The sequence below is a fragment of the Aptenodytes forsteri genome, unplaced genomic scaffold, assembly GCF_000699145.1.
Source record: "Aptenodytes forsteri isolate BGI_AS27 unplaced genomic scaffold, ASM69914v1 Scaffold61, whole genome shotgun sequence".
In the NCBI taxonomy this organism is placed as follows: domain Eukaryota; kingdom Metazoa; phylum Chordata; class Aves; order Sphenisciformes; family Spheniscidae; genus Aptenodytes; species Aptenodytes forsteri.
This window is the reverse complement of record NW_008794443.1, coordinates 7019771-7042382: the sequence shown is the minus strand read 5'-3', so window position 1 is coordinate 7042382 and position 22612 is coordinate 7019771. Positions and strand designations below refer to the sequence as shown.

At 35.7% G+C, this 22612-nt stretch overlaps 1 protein-coding gene across 1 annotated transcript in view; it reads left to right on the top strand.

Annotated features, from left to right (window-relative positions):
- Positions 1–22612, top strand: part of ABI3BP (ABI family member 3 binding protein) — a 168236-nt gene that overhangs the window by 35018 nt on the left and 110606 nt on the right. Inside the window, exons 3-7 of the mRNA XM_019474770.1 lie at positions 744–812; positions 3965–4097; positions 13704–13885; positions 17139–17200; positions 22230–22281. Coding sequence (XP_019330315.1) covers positions 744–812; positions 3965–4097; positions 13704–13885; positions 17139–17200; positions 22230–22281 — 498 coding nt within the window. The remainder of the gene's footprint in view (positions 1–743; positions 813–3964; positions 4098–13703; positions 13886–17138; positions 17201–22229; positions 22282–22612) is intronic.

Here is a 22612-nt window from a genome sequence, read left to right as displayed (position 1 = left end):
TTAAATCTCATAAGAAGTCTCTGGAAAAAGTATGTAAACCTAACTGTAAAACAAGTCAGTAACTGATGTGGAGACTATCTTAAGCACGTCTGACATTGTGTTGTTTCCTGCAACCAGACAATCATGCAAATCTTGAATGATTTAGTATTAGTCTATTGGGGTATGTGCTCCTAAATGATCAATGCATTTTGTTTATTCTTTTTACAATAGGTCAGCTCTTTGCTGAGAAACTGCTTAAAACAAGAAAACTAAGGTGTATACCCTGAAACAGAATACAGAAAATGCTGTAGGAAAAGTTCCTCTGGCTCCTGTCAGGAGAGTAGATATCTCTGGTTGTACTCTTCAGGCTTTGCCCTCTTACTACTTTACCTGTTTTACTTTTTTGTTTTGCCATCACCTCTTCCTCTAGGTTTTCATTCCCCTTCACTTTCCAAGTAATGTTTGCATTGAAATGTTACATGTATGTCCTGCTATGTTCACCTATTTGTTGTGTCTCAGTCAAAAAGAATTGCCAAATCTTTTGTGCGTGGATGTATTATTTTTCCTAATGGCTAGAATATTTCTGAATGATTGGTGAGTCAACATTAAAGCAAACATGCCGAGAGATCACAAAGATTGGATAACATGTCAAGCATTCACTGAATATTGGACTTTCTTTTATGAATTATAGGTTAATCCCTTTCTCAGATAAAGTACACGTACAAGTACACGTCTGTACTAATTGCTGCTTTCTTCATTTACAGATGCAGAGCCGCGGTATTTGGTTTCAGTAAGACCAGCACGCGTTTCAAATAACAAGAAATCTTGTTCAGGTATTTTACCATTACTGCATCTCTTTCTTAAAGTAGTTAAAAGAAGACAGAATCTTTTACTGGGTTTCTCTGAAAAGATATTTGTAACTGTAGGTGCCTGACTGGGATGCACAAATTCCATACGTGGGAAGGTAAAATGTAGGACACTATTTCCTAGTCAGTAATTAATCACACATGTGGTGTTCAAAACATGAAGAAGTACCTAAATTTTGTTCTTGTAAAAACTCTTACAAATGAGAACTGAAATTCAGAATACTAATTTCTGATGTTTAAAGAGGTCACAAGTGCATGCAAAAAAAGTAAAAGTATTGAAATACAGTGATTTGGTGTATTGAAGTTACACTTCCTAAACTACCAGTAAGGATTCCTTCATCCATGGATGTGTTAATGCTCTTTGTTTCTCATTGGAAATGGTAACTTGTGTGTGTGTGTGTATGTATCTGTAAATCAGTACTACTACTAAGTTTGCTGATGCAAGGAGTTAAGGAAAGAGGGATGTTTCTAGCTTAAACTATACATAGCAGAGCAGAAATCAATTTGATTCTTGTCTGTTCCAAAGACATTCTATATGACCTTAATCATGTCATTAATATTGTTAGTTTCTAATTCCTTACTTTAATATGGAGATGACTCTCAGGATCACTGGACTGCTGCAAAGAATAAACTGATATTAAATATGTATATGTTTATAGTTTGAGATCTTTATATGAATTTTTTTCTAATTCCTGGTAACTGCTTGGGATTAATTTCTTCTTGCTCTTGGCCAGATGTAAAACAGTATGTCTGGAAAGATTTTGAAAAGTGATTTACCTTTCAGATGCCACCTCCCTCCCCCCCCCCCCCCCTCAAAACACAAAACAAAAAAAATGCCCAATGCACTATTTGGACATTATTAATTTTTCTATCTACAGTCTACAGAAACTAATCGGTGGAACAAGATTCAGATAACTGACTTTTCAGTCCAGCAGACAAAGGTGTAAGAACAGCTATTGGTTTAGTGCTAGCTAGATATATGTAAGTCTTTTTAGTAGTGAGAATAGTTAAACTGGACACATTACCAAGAATTGTGGTAGAGTTTGAGTCGCTGCAATTTTAAATTTACAAATGAAGACTGATTACATTTCTAGAAGATACACTGTAGTTCAAACTGCAGGTAATACAGGGGAGTTGTATGGTTTGTATTCATATAGATCAACATAGATGGTCACCAAGGTAATTCCTGGTTTTACAGTGTATAAATCATTGCAGTCTCTAATTGGGAACTAATGGCATAATAAGAGTCATAATCAAAATCATATGTAAGTCCTCCCAAAACCCAGTATGATTTCAAGTTATATGAGAGCTTGTTTTTTCTTTTCCTTAAAACTCACGTATTTTTCATGTTTCCTCAAAAAGTGATCAAGAAAAGGATTTTGCTATAGATAGCAGATTTGCCAGATAGTTTGGTGAATGATCAAGCTGTTTGTTTTAATTTTTTCTTTAAAAATGGAGAAAGAGTATAGGAACTGGTCCAGAAAACAAGAAAATTATTCAGACATTTGCCCTTGGGGAAGTACCATATGTTCCATAGTATTTCAAAGCATGTCATACGTCCTCTTAAGGGTAGAGAGTGTTTTTGTTTGTTTGTGGGGTTTTTGTGGCAACATATTCATGATCAATATAAAGTAAAAACCCACACAGTTAACGTTTCTAAATGAACACACATGCGTTGGTGGAAAGTACCAATCAGACTTTAATTGGGGCTTGTCAAGTGAAGAGATATTAGGTTTCAAAAGGCATGAAAAGAAAGTTAGTCAGATCTGTTTCACAACAGTGAAAAATATAACCCTTAGATCAGTGGCTTATAAACTTTTGGGGAATTTGTGGTTACCTGTACATTTTTAGGACATACAGATCCTTTAGATTTTTGAAATATGTAATGTGATGTAAAGAATATATGAATTTCCTTTAACTAATCATATTTCAAACACCAAAGTTTGTCCTTGGGCTTGTAGCAATCCACAAACTACAGGTTCAAAATAGTTGCTCTAGATCATTTCTTCATTTTCCAACTATTAGCGTTTAAACTTTATTTAAAGTTAGTTCTTTCTCCACATGAGAGTTGTGCTGCTTCATTCAGACCAAAGTTAAAGGTAAGTATCATGCAAAAGCTGAACACTTTGAATGTAGTAGGTGGTTAAAAGACAAAAATGTCGCCAGATACAGACCTGACTCAGATCTGCCTACAGTTAAAAGCAACAGAATTTTTGTAGGTTTTATTTTACTCTTGACGAAGAATGCTGTAGAAAGTATGAATTATCTATGAACAGTGCAGTGTTACTAAGAATCCTGCCAAGAAGTTACTATTTCTGTTACACACAGAGAGACTTCCTAATGTCCTGAGCTCTGTGTAACACCTTCTGTGATGCAGTCCAAGTCAGCCAGAGCTTTTAAGTTAATCTGCATATAGCTTATTCTCATACTAAGCATACCAAAACCACCCACTGTTCATTTTCAAAAACTAGGTTTAACTGGAACATAGGCTGAAAAAAGAGAAATACAGAAAACTTATAATAAGACAAAATTGAAACGAAGTTTAGTAAACAAATCTCCACTCTACACACCCAATAATAGCAAGAATTCATTTAGGTTTACCCTGGATCTGCAAGTCTGGAAGTGAACTCTTCCAATTTCTTCCTAGGTTGAAATACATGCTGTGCAAGTCCAGAGGGGACCTAAAAAATAGTCTTTCTGAGGCTTGTGTGTCCAATACCTGCTTTCTAAAGTGGTCTCCTAATCTGTGCTCCTGCTGCCTGCTAGTTGCATCCTCCCTTTCTTCCCCCTCCAAAGTGCCAACTTTGTTCTGCACTTCTTTCCTGTGTTCATGCTCAGTTGGCTTCAGAGAAGGAGCAGTCTCCCTTCCTTGCAGATGTTTCACTTGCCTCAACAAGAAGCCAACAAACAGATCACAGACACTGTCTCTGCCCCCTTTTTTAAATCATACATTAGAAATTGTGACCATGAAAAAGGGAGAAAACTGTTGTACCTTTCCCTTCAAATTTAGAAGAGTACTAGGTCTTCATTTACTTTATTATCCAACTGCAAAACTTTCCCCTACATAATGCAGGAGAGAGAAACTAACTTATAATTGGAATTATATGTTTCTTGTGTAGGTCGGACCAAGACACAAAAGCCTCTGCAGCTGGTAGTTGGCACTCTCACCCCAACCTCTGTGTTCCTCTCTTGGGGCATCCTAGTCAACCCTCAACATGACTGGACAGCAACAAGTAACTGTGCTAGCGACAGGTAACATAACAGAAAAACGTTTTTTTATGGTGATCATGATTTAATTCAGTGTAGTTATCTGGTGTGGCTGAAATAAGTTTGACAGTGGAAATTAAAAAGTTGGAAGCGATAGTTCTGAGTGTGAAGTTTTCTCATTTACTTAAATTAGTACTTTGCAAGCCTTTACTTGCATTGAGTGCAAATTTAGTTGGACGTCTACATGCTGAAATACAAATCTTGCTATTTCACACTAGATCTTTTGTTCTTCTTAAACCAATGGCCTTGGCTCTACCTTCATTTGTATCTGAATGAATTGAAAGAAACTTTGTCAAATCATAGGAAATATATTGGTTTAAAGTTGGTAAATAGAAGTAAAATAAGTCTTTTGCAGTGCTGTGGTAGGGGAATGATGTTTTAATGCTATTTGATTTTTTTGTTTCCTGTATTTGGTCCTACCACTACACTACTTTCCTGATATTGATACAGTACAGTTTTCAATAATTTTCTGTTGTAAGTAAAAGAAGATCTCTTCTAGTATAACGTTTTTGATTTGCTGTAATTATTTAATGAGTGGTACAGTAGGTGGGGAGCTCAGGAAGACTCACCAAGTAGCAGTTTCAAGAGAAGTCATAGTGCTGGGTAGCTTCTCGGTTAAGTGCACCATTACATTTTAGGCAACTCTTGGCAGATGAGTAAAATTCATCTGCTGCAATTATTGAAATTGTTAATATAGATGTTTTCCCTGCTCTGTCATTTCGGTGTTCTCTTTGTATTCTTCCTTTTATGAGAGAAGAATGTTTTTGTCTTCATTTACATCATGTGAAGCTCCATTCAACTCAGCAGTGTTTTATAAAATGAAGAAGAAACTTTGTGCACCCATGTTTGGGATGCATCTACACCTGGTTTGCAACTATCATCTTTTGTGTTTTTAATGCATCTTTGCATTATTGAAAACACTTCCCTATCTGTCTAATTTTTGTCTAATTTGTAGCTGTCCAATTTAGACTTGAATCTCTTTACTTTGGTGTTGATAATAAAACTCCCATTGATACCATTAAACTGGATGTCAAACATAGATTATGTTAAAAAACCCATCCCGTGTAGCCAATATGACCTTTTTCTTACCTCCCAAAAGTTTTGGACTAACCCTTTTCAAGCTTCAAAAATTTCTCATGAACAAATTTGGATTTTCATCACCAACCAGAATTTCAAACACTGTTGAAAAAACAAGATTAATGTTTATTAGGAAATTGTTATGGAATATTAGGAAATGTCCAAGCATGTAATTTAATTGGATTTTCTTAAGTAGAAATAAAAGTTGGCTTAAGTTTAGATTTTTGCACTCTTAATCAAGAAAGAAGCAAATAGTTTCCTACAGTTAGAAATCGAAGAAACGAGCTGATCATGGAGGATCCTGTAAAGTGTTCTGCCCACATAATGATTAGCACCATTTTTGCCATGGAACTTATCTTCTCTACCTGCTGTGTCAGCACCAAAGTTACAGCACCCATTGTGCAGTGGGAAGGAAGAACACTTTAGAAGAAGCGTATATCCTGTATTAATCCACCTGGAGATTCAAGGCATATATTCAACCCACCACAATGCCTTCATCAACTTTGGGTTTTCTCCTCAGTAACTGAATATTCTTGTTGGACATTCATTGACTCAAAGTTTGAACAAACTCTTTAACATAGCATGTAATGTTTTCCACTTAGTGCAGTGTTACTGCTGTCTTGCTGTGTTTAGAATATACTCTATATGTTTGCTACTCTAGTATGAGAGACTTGCTTTTACCACGTCTTTGTGTCAAGTAATGGTACACATCTCCCAAAATTCTGGTTCTTTAGTTAAGTGTTGTTTAGCCCAGTTAGCTGATTCCTCTCAGGTGTTTACTTTTACTGTGCCCTCCATTTTAGTGAAATGTTGTCAGGCTGTACTAAAGTACCACCTATGTATTTCCCTTTTGCCCCCATAAGAGGACTTGCCTGTAAGAGTTGTATTGTTCATTTTGTTTGAATATCTCCCTGTACTTCAACTCTAAAGATACACTGACACTCATGAGTAGCTAGTTTAAAAACACTTAAATCAAATTACAAATGGTCATATCAAAGTATGGGTATATATCTACAAGCAGATTTCTATTTGCAATCAAGCATAGCAATAAAGTTAATGAAGAAAAAAAAAATTACTTCAGTGGTGCTCTTATTTTGTTTCCCTTTACTGGACCAAAATGCTTGTGATTTGTATAAATGATGAGAACAATTCTCCACATGACCATGGTGTGTATTTCTGTAATTCCAAGCAGAGATTGGAATCAAATGTATTTCTAGTTAGTGTATAGAAGAAAAATTATTAATTTATTATAATAATTTGAATGATAATTGATAATGTATGATAAGAAAAAATTAGGAAGTAGCCCATCCTTAGCAAGTTAGCATCGTGTTAAAAGTACAAGACTTAAAATCAGATAAGGGTTTCATCAACATTTGTATCTATTGCAGGGGCAGTCTACTTCACTTACTTGATCCTTTTTCATCTGGCATGTTCTCCTTACTGTGACATGTTGAATCGTACTGTTAATCATCCTCAAGATTGTTGTATAGTGACTAACCTCTGATCTTTGACATTGGCAGTATGTGGCAATTATGACCTCTTAACTCCATTCTGTCAGTTAATATCCCACCAAGTTTTAGGTTTGTAACTCTGTATGACCTGAAATGGAGCCACTGTTCTCAGCCTCAGATTTTACCATCTCCGGATGGACGTTAGGCTTTTGTACAAATGTTGCATAATTTAAGTTAGTTGAATATGTTACTGACTCAGAAGATGAAAACCATATGGAACAGCATGGATCTGTTGGCCAAGATTTTCTCTAGTGTGAGTCTGACCTCAGTGGGGATATTCCTTAGAAGATCTGGTTTTGTGAGCAAATGAGTTTTGAAAAGAGGTGCCACGTTCTCAAAGAACACTGGTATCTTTTATTGCTTCAGTGAAATTATTGCTTGCTTATTGAGGGCACATAGTGTTCTTCTGTACCTACAAAGTGCTTTTAAAGAAACTCCAACGAAGAAAAAGTTCCTGTGCCATTTTTTGACAAACCATTCTTTGGTTGCTTAAGTCTCTAGAGATTAAGGGCATAAGCCAATAGAGTGCTACATATTTCCTGAAAGATAACCCCAAACCCTAATTCTTTGTGGAAGCAAAGATTATCACCACCATTTGTGTGGACCAAAGTTCTTTGCAAGGTCAAATTTTAAAGCCTCCTTGAAGTGGCTATCATCTCTGGTCAGAGCCTTAGCACTAGAATGCAAAACAAAGCAAAACAAAACAAAAAGACACAACCCCCAAACCTCAAGCGATTAACTTTATGTAATTGATGAAAACTACATAACACCAGAAAGGTTCCACCAACAATGTGGAGTTAGCTTTCTCAGCATCTTCTGTTTTCTGACACCAGTGTGAGGTAGTTGATGAGGGAGGATGGCAAAGTCATGGTACCCTGCTGCACAGTCATGTTCAGTTCCTCTTTTTATACTTCCAAGAGAGCAGAGAGACTTGTTTCCTCTCTGCCTTTCAATGTTCAAACAACCATTAGTGGACAGAGCTGTCGTAATAAACATACTGAGGCTATGTTTACTGTCCATTTAGGTCTGAAAAAGAGAGTATAGACTATTGTATAGACTTTTCTTGGCCTTTCCTTTGGTTAAAACGACTCCACAGATCCCAAAATGGAGCAGGGGGTCAAAAAAGGTGGAGTTTGACCTTCAGTTCTTTGGGCAGGGGGAGTCGGGAGAAGGAACAGAAAATGTTTTTTCCATGCAATACAAAAACAGGGTTTGTAGATAGAATACTATATTTTACTTTATTGAGTGGATTGTATAGAAAAACAAACATGCTTTCAGATACATGTGAAATAGAAAATTAAAACCTGAAGGTATGGGTTTTTTTGTGAAATATATCTAAGTTAAGAATTTTGACAAAATTACATTTATGTGAATAAACAATAAACAATTGTTTAAATTTGTTTGCCTGTGATTTAAATGTCCTAATGTCATATTTGTGAGTAGTACAGATTTTGTTTTACTTAATTTGTATCTGATGCTTTAAAAAAAAGAAAGTAAGAAAAATAGAGAGCAAAAAACAGAGAAGAATCCATACTGACTCTTTATGTTGTACAGCACATAGAAGTAGGGTTTTTAAAACCCTAAATTCAGAAAGATATGTGCATGCATCTCCTTTTGTGCCTATGTACAAATCTGTGTTACTAAGCAGCTGCCAACTTAATCATATTTTGTGTTGCAAATGTCAGAAAATGTATTTTAAACTTAGCAGAATTTCTTAAGGAAAACATACTGCAGCAAATAAACTTTTTGAGTTTCAGATGCTTTTGAGTTACTGCTGTGGGAGTATATGCTGAACGCTCATTTAAACATGGAAAGATTTGTTGGTGCTCAGCCTCTCATTCTTCAGAACCCCTAACTCTTCAATTAATTTCAGTCGTTCTACTAAAAAATTTAAGTAAAAAAAGTGAACTTTAGTGATCATGTAAAAGTGAAAACTAAATTAGAAAGTGCTTTGCAAACTTAACTGGTAGCCATCAGCGATGTAATTCTTTCCATCTTTTTATATATGTCAGTGTCTGTTTTTTTAAAGTAAACTTGGTAACAAAAAGGAAACACTATAATCCACTTCATGTGCCAATTTGTGAAACACTCAGTATCTGAAAAATCATAGTTCAAACCATTTCTTTTATTACTTTCTAACACTAAATGGATGCTGTGCTTCTAATGAAGTCTAACTATAAACAAATAAATGTATGTGTATGCTAATAGTCTTTTTTTAAAAGTCTGATTACATTCCTATGCACAAAAGTGCAATATGTTTTATAATCTTTTATCTATGGCAACACAAAAGCACAGAGCAGGAATGTTCTTATATCTCCAAGGCTTAATTGTTTGTTTAGTGTTATGTGTGACTAAAATAGTCATGATTAAATTGTTTGGAGTTTTGTTTTGGATCTGGTTCCAAATAAACCCATGATATTTATACAAACTGACCTAATCTGGAAACCTCATAAAACCATCTGCCTTATAAGATTTCCAGTTTCTAATTGTTTGTACCCAAATATTTGACTGTGCAAGCATTTTCTGGGAATCTGGCTGAAAAGAGATTTGGTTAACAATTGGAAAAATAGCACTGGAATTCTTGGCAAGACAGTGTCATTCATACTGATATATGAAAACTTAAAGTTTTGCCTACCTATCCTAGAATTTTGCTTCTCTTAGCAGTGAGCGAGATTTCCTTCATTTCAAAAGCAAAAACCCTGTGGGCTGCTTCTTTAAAATGGTCATCATATTTTGATTTCTTGTGTAATAAAAAGGCTAGCTCTAAGCTGAGAAAGAAGAGGTTTCACTGCCTTGCATTGTGGAGTTTAAAAAAACCAACTATGTAAACTGAATGTAGAAAGGATAGAAACATCCTTTTGTATCAGGCTGATAGTCTTTTACATAGATTTGCAGATATAGTAATCACTATGGTGGTTGGCCTATGGAGTAGTATCGTACTCTTGTGGCTTCCTTTAAATGATGAGATTGGTTTTGCTGCTTTTAGTTCTGCCGTTATTTCACATTTTATGTGCATCATAGGTGGAGGCAAGTGAAGTCAGAATATTGTAGAAGAACACTTAAAGCTCTAGTGTAGAGAGAGTTTCAAGAATGCGAACATTAAACATATCATGGTGCTGCACAAATGCTTATGGAGAGAGGCTGCCTTGGCAAATGTAGGCTCTTTATTTCTTTCCTGTGTTTTTTTTTTTTTTGGTTGGCTTCATTACAGCAATTAACTCTGAGTGGAACAGTATCCCTCACCTGCTCATGACACCTTCTGTTTAAATTGTTGGAGTTTGTTATCCTTTCAGTTGTCTAGTAAAAAGGAGGGAGGTAAAATTTCTCTACAGTCCCCATGGTGGTTTGCTTGGAGGTATCTTCTAATGGGTGAAAGATTGCCTGCTAGGGAGAGAGTGAAAGAGATTAATTTTTATGGAGCTTAACAAGAGAGGTCTAATGTTTTATAGAGTGCTAGCTGGAAAAGAAGTGAAGTGAACCCTGAAATCTTTTTATTAGTATTTATTGTAAATAGGAATATAGGTGCTATTCACTAAACATTGTTCTGATAAAATGTACCCTTTTCATATCCCCCACCAAAACAAATAAAGAATCAAAATTAAAAGCAGTTAAATATTGCCAGGTCTTTGTACATGCTGAGAATCTAGATCAAAATAAATTCTCACCCAGTGTAACTGGGTGTGCCACCTCCTTGCTGAAACATCAAACTAGCATTCACAGCTGTGAATAGCTTTCCCGGGACTGTTCCAATTACACTTTACTTGAATAGTGTATTACTTTCATGTTAGTTATTAGGGCCCTGCAGTATGCAATCAGTTTTTCATATTCTTGCCTCACAATGGGAAGTGTTTTATCTGAGAAACAGTGTAGTGTACCTTTCCCCTCTATGTGAATGTGGCTGTGCTCCATTCCAGCCTGCCTTCTATCATTTTTGGGGGGAATCTATGGAGAGGTTTCTCTGAATGTTTGCAATCCAGGAGAAGCAGTTTTGCAGCTTCTGATACGCATAGCAGGCCAGCTGCGCAAATTTTGTGTGTGTATGTCACTACCATAAGGGGATGGATATACGTGAGTGGTGACTGGATTTTACTGCTTTCTCGTGTCTTCAACTATATGTGTTGATTGTTTGATACTGTATTTTTTCTGAAAGGAAGGCTTGAAAAAGGGAGAAATTAAAATGACAGGAAAATTTAATCAGTAGAATGTTCTCAGGCAGGCACTGAAATTGCACTGTATTTGGCAGCTTTTTGGTCTGGTTTAACAATGAATTGTTGTTCTTTAACGACAAAACTTGGCATTTCTGAATTCATACTTTATAAACAAAAGATTGCATGTTGTTTACAATTTGGATATTTTTAATACTCAAATGATTGTGACTTGCAAATTTTGAAATGCAACTTCATTTTGGTTGCTTTTTATTGAAATGGTTGAGGAAATTCTGTCATCACAGTCAGTGTTTTTAGTACTCGTTGTGGCAAGTTTCCACTGAAATAATTACACCCTTGGTGAAGTTTTTACAGGCTTGGAAATCTTGGAGTTGAGAGCACATTTCTTCTATGCTATATGTTTCTATTTCTAATTGCACAGTTTGGCACAACTATGAAAATCTTCTTGTCAGATTTTTAATAGCCTTGAATTTTAGTGAAAGATGTTTTTTTGACATGCAAGTGTTCTCGGTATTTTAATTGATGTTAGGGAGAAGGAATTTGCAGGTGTGGAGACAGTATTCAAAAATAGAACATTTTCTACAGTAGAAGCAAGTGGGAGCAGCCACTTAAAAGCCTGTTCATTATGAACAAGTTTTCGATGGGGTTTTTTCCTCCTCGTTTCTGATGCAGCTATTCATTTACACTGTTAAATAACTGAAATGAATCAGTATACTCTTTTCTTTCCATCATATACAATCACTTTACTTCTACCCCATTCAACTAAAACAGGTAGGAAAAGGTAAGGTTGAAGATGAAAACAAATGAAATTTCCTCTTTCAGGCAAGCTGGGAAGAAAGTGACTACTTCTACTTGTGATTCATATTTTGATCATAGATCTATCTATACCTATTCTAAATCCCTTACCAAGAGACTGTATGGGGTCCAGCAAGATGCATTTATGTTGCAGATGGGATTTGTTTATTACTGTTATGTCCTTTGCAAGATAGTGACAGATTTCAAGTAAGCTTTTCTTGTCTGTTAATGTCTGTGTTACTATGTATGAAAGGATTAAGAGGATGAAGGAGAAATTTTCCTCATTTTAATCTTGCCAATAATTTCTTGTTAAAAACATTCTTTGTCAGTCCAACTGATAATTAGATCTTACATCGCTTGACATGAAATTTGAGTAGATCCCAGAAGTAAGGATGCAGATTATTACTTCGTACTCCAGGAATTGATAAGAGGAGAGAGGATATTCACTACTTATATTTCTTTCCTTTACAAGGTTTGGGTTAGACTATGGCTTGTTTTGAACGCAAAGTAGTACAGCTAATGAAGAGAGTTATGTGAGCCAACATAAATATTAATTTTGTAACCTGGCAGAGTACCTGAATGAGCTGAATTACAGCAACTAAAACCGGAGAACCTATATTTTTGGTGCCAAGAAAACAAGTTTGACAGTTATGAGATAAATTATGTAAACAAAGTGAGTCTTTGTGTATGAAAATATTTTCCATGATTGGCACTTGCCAGTCTTAGATTGTGTTTTAATAATGAAGTGGGAATTTCCCTGTACTCAACAGTCATCTTTCACATATACTCTACTCTGGAAGTGCTCTTCTGTAACTTTGGCAAAAGCAGCTTTGTGCATTGACAGTATTATAGTTGGTCCATTAAGTCATTTTAATCTAGACCTTTGATACCTTTTCAGTTGATAAAAGAACTTTTTTTGGTTGTTTTCTTAAGGTCCCTTCCTTTCTCTCCATATATTTTCCTATATAATACCTGGATTAAATCTCATAACCCAATTTTCTTTTTCTTTTTGCTTCTGAATGATTCTTGGACACGTACCTGGGGTTTTAGAGTTGTGTTTGTTTTATGGCCTTAATTTGCTTTATTGAAGTGTGGAAAAATGCAATTGGATGGAATTCATCCTTTTTCAGCCGATGTAAATGTAAGATGGATACGGACAATGGATATGCTTTATTTATGTTATGTGTAACAATTTTCAGTAATACTTGGATTTAAAAGTTGCCAAATCTCTCTGAGATTTGTTTTTACAAAAACAGAAAACCCCACCCCATTCTGGCAGTGATACAATATGTATATTGAAAATGAGACTGTAGCAGGCAGTGGAGTTCTTGTGCCATAACTCACCATTTACATTGCGTTATTTTATAGTGGTTAGCATCGCAGTCATACTTTTTCAGGGTGGTGCTGCTTGATTGAATTGGGCAATTTCATAATCTGTTAGCATTCATCACGTTATTGATTTAAACTGCTGAAAGTAATGTCTTGGTTTACTTTCTCATTTGAAGTGTGGGCAATACATAATGGGATCACTGAATGAGGAATGTATTATATAAATGTCAACTATTACTGGTTTTCCCTTGAGAATAATTTTGGACTAATTTTGAGGGGAACACCTTCCCCTGGACGGATATAGAAGATTTTGAGAAATTGGTTGAGGCTTCCTGACTAATAGACTCATGATTCAATTGACTGGTTCTGGCATATGTCAGAATCACAGAAACTGCTTGCAAAACGAGCTTGCAGTTTGTGGTCAGAACCACACACACGGTTGGTTATGAATAAGGAGACTGTTCTTTCGCTCTTTATATAATACTCCTAATGTCGGGGTCTGTATGATTGGGAGCATATATGTATCTAGGAGATGACTGGGCTAGCACTACATTTGCAGGGAAGATACGCTGGCCTTTCTGATATTTGATAACCATAAGGGGCCAGAAAGAACCAGAACAATGGTGGGTAGAAGTAATTTTAGTAATTCCTAATGAAAGTAGTTGTAGTGAGTTTCTTTGTGAAGAAAAAATTTTTTTTTTTTTGTCGAGCAGGTTCTATACAGTTCGCTACAGAGAAAAGGATAAAGACAAGAAATGGGTTTTTCAGCTTTGCCCAGTTACAGAGACGGTGGTGGACAATCTGAAGCCAAACACACTTTATGAATTTGGAGTTAAAGACAACGTAGAGGATAGTATTTGGAGCAAGACTTTCAATCATAAGACAGTTCTGTCTAGTAAGTATTTGGCAATAGTTAATCAAATAGCTACTCAGTTTGACAGTATTTTTTCCTCTATTGTGGTATTACTTAAAGTAAGCTACTGATCATGTTTTCATTGTTTAAATGCTATCCCTTATGCCCCTAACAAATTCTTTTAGGAATTGGTGAAGCTAGAAATAGTTTGTGTTTGAAAAACTGCTACCTACCTTTCTGAAAGTTGTTCTCATTGCAAATAGTAGAGGATCTGCTGCAGGCTGGTAGAATTCTAGCAGTGATTAGTTTAGATACACATAAAGTGTCGAGTATGTATGTTTATACTCCTAGCTGGATTCCAAGCTTTTTCCTTGGGCCTTGGATAAGAAGATCATTACTAACTTGAGTTGATGGAAAGTATTATCCTTGTTTGAATCTTCTTTTATATCTGCTTTTACGTTCAAGCTGGTTAAAAGCCAGACAGGGCCTCTCCTATCCAGCTTGCAACACAATGGGCCCTTTAAGACTCTGCTGGAAAGTTGAATTTGAAGCTAATTTTCAGTCAAGGAATTATCTAAATTGTGTTTGAAGCATACACTCTCATGTATGCTTTTGTTTGGATTTTCATGGAGGCGGTGTATGGCATCTCTGGCTGTTCTCTCAGTCATATTTTAAGCTTCTTCTCCAAAGTCCCAAGACAATGCAGGCAAGGTGACATCAAATTAACCCTTGAAAAAACATGTACTGCTCAAAGAATCACTGCTATCAATGGAGGAAATACACAGCAGCAGAGTCTTCCTCCTTTTAAAGAGACGAAGAGAGGACTTAACAGACATTGTCCAATTTAATTTATTTTCCTCAAGCATTTACATAAAGGTATTTCTGAGCATGATGCTGGTCAGAAGATGCTGCAAACTCCTATGCTCAGTATTTCTAGCTTGACTCGAAATGTGAAGAATGGGAATACTCATAAGAGAGCCTTATTCATATGAGATTTCTGGCTGAAATTTGATTTGGACCTCAGTTTCAAGTTGTAGGCGAGTTACACAGCTTGATATACTTGAGGGTAAGGGAGGGGAGCAGTAGGGTGGCTTGTAACACTGCAAAAGCCCTCATACTCCCTAATAAAGAACTTTGCTGGCCTTCATCATAAATTAGAAAGCTGTAACTTTGAAGAACCTGCCCAGTGCCCATAGAGTCATTTTAGCAGTCCAGAATAATGCCATTGTTATACTATGAGCTTAAAGTGGAGAATGGTGGTAGTCTTTTCTCATACCTGCCTCACAAAAAGAAACTCTGTTTCACAGGTCTAAAAAAGGCTTACTAAAATGGCTGGTTTTCCTACATTTTAAAGATTTTAAAGTCATTTGTAGAGCGAGTGCTGGAATATATTTGAGCACTTAAAATAGGAGGGAATGAAGAGTGCATAGTGTTTATAGTGTAATACTTTGTTCGAGACATTGAAATGTCCACTGGCATCACCAAATTTGCTCTTTGTATATAATGTATTTCTAAATACTGTTTCTTACAGACACGATACATTTTTAATAGGCCAGAAGAATCATTCTTGTAAGTTAGGGAGATAGATAGATTTGGATTGAAAGATACTTTCTTGTAAGAGTTCATATTCTATGTAGATGAGATTTCTTTTTCCTAGAATGTAGACTTGTGTATTCAGTGGGTGCTTCTGCAGCAACTAAATCCAGGGAGCTTGCTATTACCCTGTATGTCTACATTCTGGTCTCCTGATAAAGTATCTTGTAATTGGAAAGTTGACAGCACCTTTCAGATTCAAGCCTTTCATATTGTCAGTGCGTAGTAGGTAGATACAGAAACTGTGGGCAGTAAACAGAGAGTGAACATTTATTATAAATTTGTAGCCATCTGTCTGCATAGGAGTTTAGCAATCAGCAAAAGTGGCCACTTTTTTTTCTGTTTTAACTTACTGTCTTGTAGCAACTCAAGGTCTTTTCATATATTAAGAAGCATCTCAACCTAAACCAAACATCCTTCACTGTAAATTTTCTTTCCTCACTGAAGAATATATAAATGACTATACACTGAAATTCCTGTTGCATGTTCTTGTATTTGTTGAATCCACAGGCCAAATTTTTGTTATATACTAAACATGTTGGGAGGGGTTGGGAAGAGAATCTGTTTTTAATTCATGATTTGAGGAAGACATAAAAGGCATGGCAAATGTTCAACTTCAATTTAACAAAAATTTATCAAAAGAGATGAAAGTAGATTATTTCTGACCATCTTAACATGATTTTCTCATGAAGTCAGTGTGAAACTTTTGTCAGTTTTCCCTTGTCTTTAGGACAATAGTAGGTCCTGTTCCTGAGAAGTATCAAGCACTTTGAAAGATTTTTTTTCAGGATAGCTTGTCAACTGAAATGTCTCTCAATTGATATTTCTTTATAGTTGATTTTTTTTTCTATTGCTTATCTGTTTTGGATGGAATTGTGAAGAAATACGATAACATTTAGCTTGATTCTTTTTTACACGCCTGTCGATGGAAAGGGAACAGAAAACTGTAAAGGTGGAATATGTAGACAAAGTTTGAAGCATCATGCTAGAATATAAGAGATACTGGGAGGGCCTGTTTCTCCTCTGTACTTAACAGCTGCATCACACGAAGCTTCTAATACTAAGAAGCTAAGAGGAAAAACCTAAGAGAAAAATTTCAGAGATTAAATCCATGGGTTACTTTGTTCATATGTTGAGATAAAGGAAACCATGTCAGACCCAAAGAGAAGTGATATGCCTGTTCTGTATTGCCAGTGCTAAATGTGTATTTTTTTTAGAAGAGTGCATTTAAAAGCAAGACTAACTATTGGAGACCTTAAAAGATGCTGCTTTTAGCCAGTCCTAGTACCAGCCTGACAGATGGGATGCAGAAATTCCTCTTTCAAGTTTCTTCCTTGCATATTAGTGTTGTGGTTACATTAATTTTATTAAAGAATCCTCTTAGGCACCTCTGACTTCTCCTTAGTAAGTCCCAAAGACCACCTCAGCTCTCTTATCCCTGTTGGAGGAGAACAAGAATACATTTCATTTCTTCTCTATCAAAATGTGAAGAGGAGGCTTTGCAGATAAATTAATTAAACTGGAGAAACAGGACCAAACAAAACTGTTACATGGTGTGTTTTTCTACCTTGTAATTAATCTACCTTGTAATTAAGTCTTTAACTTTCATAGCTATTGAAAAAGGTGAATAAACTTGGTTTGCTTTGCTTTGGACAAAACAAAAAGTAATTCTGTGTATTTATTCCTCTTTCTGTCAAATCAGATAAAAAAGTAAATGGACAACTCCAGAATATGTACAAGTTGGTACCTAATTCCCAAACACAGGTATGCAAAACAGTCTTGTTTTTTATACCAGATTTGTATTTTGTATGGTCAAATTTTTGCTTCTCTGTTACAGTAAAGTGAGAAAGAGATTATGGCCACATATTGCCAATATAAAAAATCTGTTAAATCTAAGACTAGATAACTGTTTATATGTGTGGATTGATAAAATGATTGAGAACTGTAGCTGAGATGATTACATCTACTGATTCCGGTTTAACAAAGATGAAGCTGATGGTTTCCATGTGTAGATTCTAAACATTAAAATTTGCTTATCCCTTTGTAGTAGTCAGGTTTGTTAACCTGTGATATTTCTGGTGGTCAGTTCATTTTGTGATAAGGTAGTGCTGTTATTTTATAGAGTAATCTTGTGTATACCCAGGTCTTCTAAAATCATTAGTCATCCCATTGAATTCACTGACAGTTCTCATATGTGAGGCAAGTGTTTGCAGAACCAGAGGAAGCTGGAAAGGGCAATTTAACTTGCTTATCGAGATTGCTAGGCAGTTCATTAAATCCTTGCAGGTGGCAAGGTAGAATTTTTAACTTTCATCAAAGCATTTGAAGATTTTTTTTTTAAATAAATAAATATAAATATTTATTCATTCCATTTTTTTTTTCTCATCTGGCATTGCCATAACAGCTATCAAGCAAGCATGGGTGGGTTTCATACATTTGTGGATTTACATACACAGATACTTTTTGCTTCCAAGAGCTGAAGCAAAAATGAAGGATCTGTAGATTGAACCTAGTAGTAGACTAGCTTTAATACAGTGAAAAATAGACATTTTATTCATAACTTCTGAGCATTACCTCCTCTTCTATGAGATCAAATTGGTTTCTTCATATTTCCTTTCCTTCATTTTTCATCAAAGTGCAAGTTTCAGCAGCTAATCTTCTGGGGTTTTTTTTGTTCTGCTTTGTTTTCGAGGTACTATCCATGAGGTAGACTATGGGATAACTTCCCAAGAAAAGTTGTAGAAATCCTTGTTACTTCAGACATTTTTAAGGGATGACTCATGAGTGATTATTATAAGGGATCAATCCATTCTTCACAATTCTCTTCTGTCTCTGATTTTCCAAGTGTTTTCATGGTAGGAAACGGTCATGTATGGTTTCTCATTGTTCATTCTTCACATTGTACAATACTGTAAATGGTCTGTAATTATCAGACCTGGAATTCCTTCAGGAATCAAACCACAGTCCATTACATACATTTTCTTGTAGGAATAATTAGGTATTCATTTAGGACAGTAATACTTTAATTATAACATTACATACAGAGTTAGAGCAGAATAATGCTTAGGTTGTTGGAAACATAGTCATATCTCACACTCAAGAGAAAATGTTTTATCTGTGAGTAGTATGAAGCCAGTTGATTAGATACTCAGGAAGGTGCTCATCTCATTATGTTGTTGATGAAATCAACTTTACTGTTCTTCCCATTGGTCTCATAAGCATCTTTAAAGTTACACATGACAGCCCAAGACCAGGTAATTCATTCTGGCATCTGGAGTGCAAGCTGAGTTCCTTTCTTCCTCTTAGCAAACCCTGTGTGCCAGGACCCTGACCCTGTTATTCTGCTTCTGTGGAAGTAGGGATTCTATTTATGCAAGAGAAGTCCTGAGAAAGTGAGCTAAAACAGTTTTCCAAATATTTGCACAGCTTAAGCATGAAAGGAGGACTGGAGCCAACATCTAGTCTTTTTAGTCAGCTTCACAGGGCTTAGCTCCAGAGCAGTACTGCTTTATCACCCTCCACAGAAATATCATCAAAACATTCCGTGGATTATTCTAAAAATTCTCTTATCATTCTCACTATTCTGCTTCTGTGGAAGTAGGGATTCTATTTATGCAAGAGAAGTCCTGAGAAAGTGAGCTAAAACAGTTTTCCAAATATTTGCACAGCTTAAGCATGAAAGGAGGACTGGAGCCAACATCTAGTCTTTTAGTCAGCTTCCACAGGGCTTAGCTCCAGAGCAGTACTGCTTTATCACCCTCCACAGAAATATCATCAAAACATTCCGTGGATTATTCTAAAAATTCTCTTATCATTCTCACTTTAGTGGTGCAAAAAGTCATAAAACTAAGGCTGGGAAGCAGATAGTGGCCAGCTTTTAAGTTTACGTTATTACTTCAGTTTCCACAGTATTAGGTGGGGTATGTTTCAGTGGTGCAATCGCATCATCAGTGCAAAGCCATAATGAGTGTTATTTAGGCCAAGCTTTGTTTGTGCCTTATTTTGCTCCAAAGACACAACTGGCTCATATCAGCATGGTTCTAACTTCTCTGTAAGGAGACATTTTTAAAGGATGTTTGTTAAAGCAACATTACCGATCCATCTAGTCATTCTGCCCTTTCAACATCGGTCACATACCAGCTTGTGTTTCTTTTGGCAGGTTCATCCTTTAAGTTTGACTAAGCTCCTGGGGCTGTGTGAGCTACAACTAATGAGAGGGGAAGAAAAGGAGAGCTCTAGGGATGGTCATTTTTTTTCCTTCCATAAACAATGGGTGGTGGTAGGGTGGAGATTACGCAGTAATTTAGAAATTTATTTCCTCTTCTGTCTGATTAGGTTCCTGTAATTTCATAATGTCAGTCTGAAAGGTGGGGTCCTCCTCAATTTTTCCAGCCAAAAAGTGGGACTCATAGCTTCTATCATTTGTTAAACTCTGGAAGAAAACATGCCTGCTTCTCCAAAACTTATCCAATCCAGGTTGACTGTCATGCTTCCTTGAGGAGTCTCTTATATGTATGCCAGTTATTTGTGGCTTTTTGGAGTACTGGAATATAAGAGAGGCAGAAAGAACAAGTGTCTCTTAAAGTAATGTTGCCGTATGCCATTTGACAGAATGTCTGAGAACTGCAGTCCTTTATGCAATATGCCATAGGTATATGGTCAGAAGTTAAGATGCCTGACTTATGGTATAACTTACATCTCTAATTTTCCTCTGAAATTAAGAAATACCTTATTTGCCATCTTCATTCATGGAGATGCCACAGTCCTTTTAATAACTAATGTTCCTAATACCTATATGCTCTGTCTGGAAAATACAGTTAATAGTGCCGTTCCTACAGATGACATGCTCATGTTTCTGAAATAGTTTGTCCAAGCAGTAAATTTTACTAGACATAGAAATATCTAAAGTAGTCACTTTCTGGAGACTAAGAGAGGATTGACAACATGGTGGTAGATTTCAAGTGCAGCACTTGCAGTTTCGTGCCCGTGAGCCGTATAATTACAGCAGCTGTGGAACACGGATTTCATGTCAATGATTTGTTCTTGAGTGAGAAACTAAATTTTGAATGTACTTTAATGTATTTAGCATTTTCATATTGCTGTCATTACAGTCATCCATTATTATTCAACAAAGAAAGGATGCTTTTGTCAATATAAGAACTTTTTACTAGTAAAAGGACTGATAATAATTATGATTAGAAGTTGCGCACTGGAGTTACACGAGTGCTCACTACAACTTGAGAGCTGTTTATTTGATTGTAGGGCTCCTGATGAGAAATACAATAAAATGAACACCTTCTTCCAATAAATGCATTTCATCCCACTTGTTAGTCACATGAATAGCAGGGTTACTTCAAAAGCTGATCATGTGCAACACAATTTTTTCACTAGAAGGCAAAATAGAAATGTAAACCTTGTTAATAATAAAGGCAAAATAGTAAGCAATAAAAAAAGGAATATTATTTTGTATCCTTCATTAATGACAGTGATTGAAACCTCCACTTAATTTCAAACCATGTTCATGCCAATGCAAAACTATTATTAGGAAGCAGAAAGTAATGGTTTTCGTAGAATAAGCAGCCTCCATCCATTTCCCTGAGGAAAGGACCATCTTTCTTGTTGAGATTTGCCTTCTTGCAGCTTCTTAGGCTTTGGTATGTGTTTGATGTGTATCCAACCATTGCTTTTAAAGCTTTTTTTTTAATATTTATAGTAGAGCAAAAATAGTTATCCTTAGGTAAATAATTAAAGCTTTGTCATCAAATGCTGAATTTTCATGCAAGTGTTCTTTCACGTGAAGTAGACCAGATGTCATGAATGTTAACTGATTCTGACTTTAGCAGTGTGCATTTAACAGAGACAGGTAATTGTTTGAATTATTTTCTTTCTTGTAACTCAGATATAACTGAAAAAAAAAATCCACTTTTAATGTATTTAGTATTTTAATATTGCTGAGATTACAGTCTACTGCCTCTCATCACCTGAGTGTATTATTAAGCTTTCAGAAGTTGTTCCTAGTACCCACGTGTGGTAGTGAATACTGGTTTATAATCTTTGGGATAAGCTGTTTTCTTCCTTTTAATAAATGTGGGGTCCATTCATGTGTTCCTTATTTTCGTGGTATCAAAATGCTGGGAAAGATTCACGCTTAGGCAAAAAGTGATCTGGGTCAAAGACAAGTGAACAGCAGAAACGTCCAGGTATTTAGCATAAAAATGTGAGAAGAACATGGGTGGCTGGCCAATTATACTTTGGAAACAATTTCAACAAATAAAATGATTCTGAGTTAATCTACTTTAAGCACACTATGCACCCAGGAGTGCTGATAGTTTACAAATGTACACCTGGTTCTGAAATAGTTTGTGTTCTAAATATACTATTCCTGAGAATATAATTATATCCTGTGACCAAATTTGTAATTGCATATGTTTCAGATGTTTTGTTGTAGTTACATTTCAGCTTTTCTTAGCTTTCTGGGCTAGTCCCAAGTGAGTGCTCAAGAGATTCTTAGAAGAAAAAAGGATTGGGGATTCCTAAGCTGTCAAATACTGTGTTTTTATGAAGCAAAACATCTCAAGCTGAAAAAAGGAGATCAAAATGCAATATTACTATACTAGCCCATGGGAATTAAAGCAATAGCGTAACCTTCAGTGACTAGGGCCAGAGCCATATCCAGTGTTAACTTGGGGCAGGCGCAGTATTGGATTAGAGCCCTCTATTTTTGTTACTAATAAAGTAATTACTATTTTATGGCAGTTCCCAAGGCTTTTTTTTTTTTTCCTTATTGTCTCAGCTTACACTGCGTGATAATAAGAAGTTGGTCCCTGTCACAATAATCAAACAAGGTAAATTTGTATATTTTTTTAATTGATTCTTATGCTCTGCAAGACTAAATTAAAATTAAAATGAAAAAAAATTCTGACTGATGTGAATGTCATGAAAGTTTCCTTTTATAATAGGTGGAACCTTACAAACTACCATATCCTTTAATTACAAATACTATTAAACTGTTACCTATCTGTGTTAATAAAATGAGCGATTACATTGCATTATAAACAATGACTTAGTTGAGTCATTGAATGGATACCAATCAGTTCTGATTGCTGCTAGTATCCATTCTTTTTCTCTTTCAACTGGATTGTCCAGGTATGTTGATCTCCAGCTGTGCATAACTTG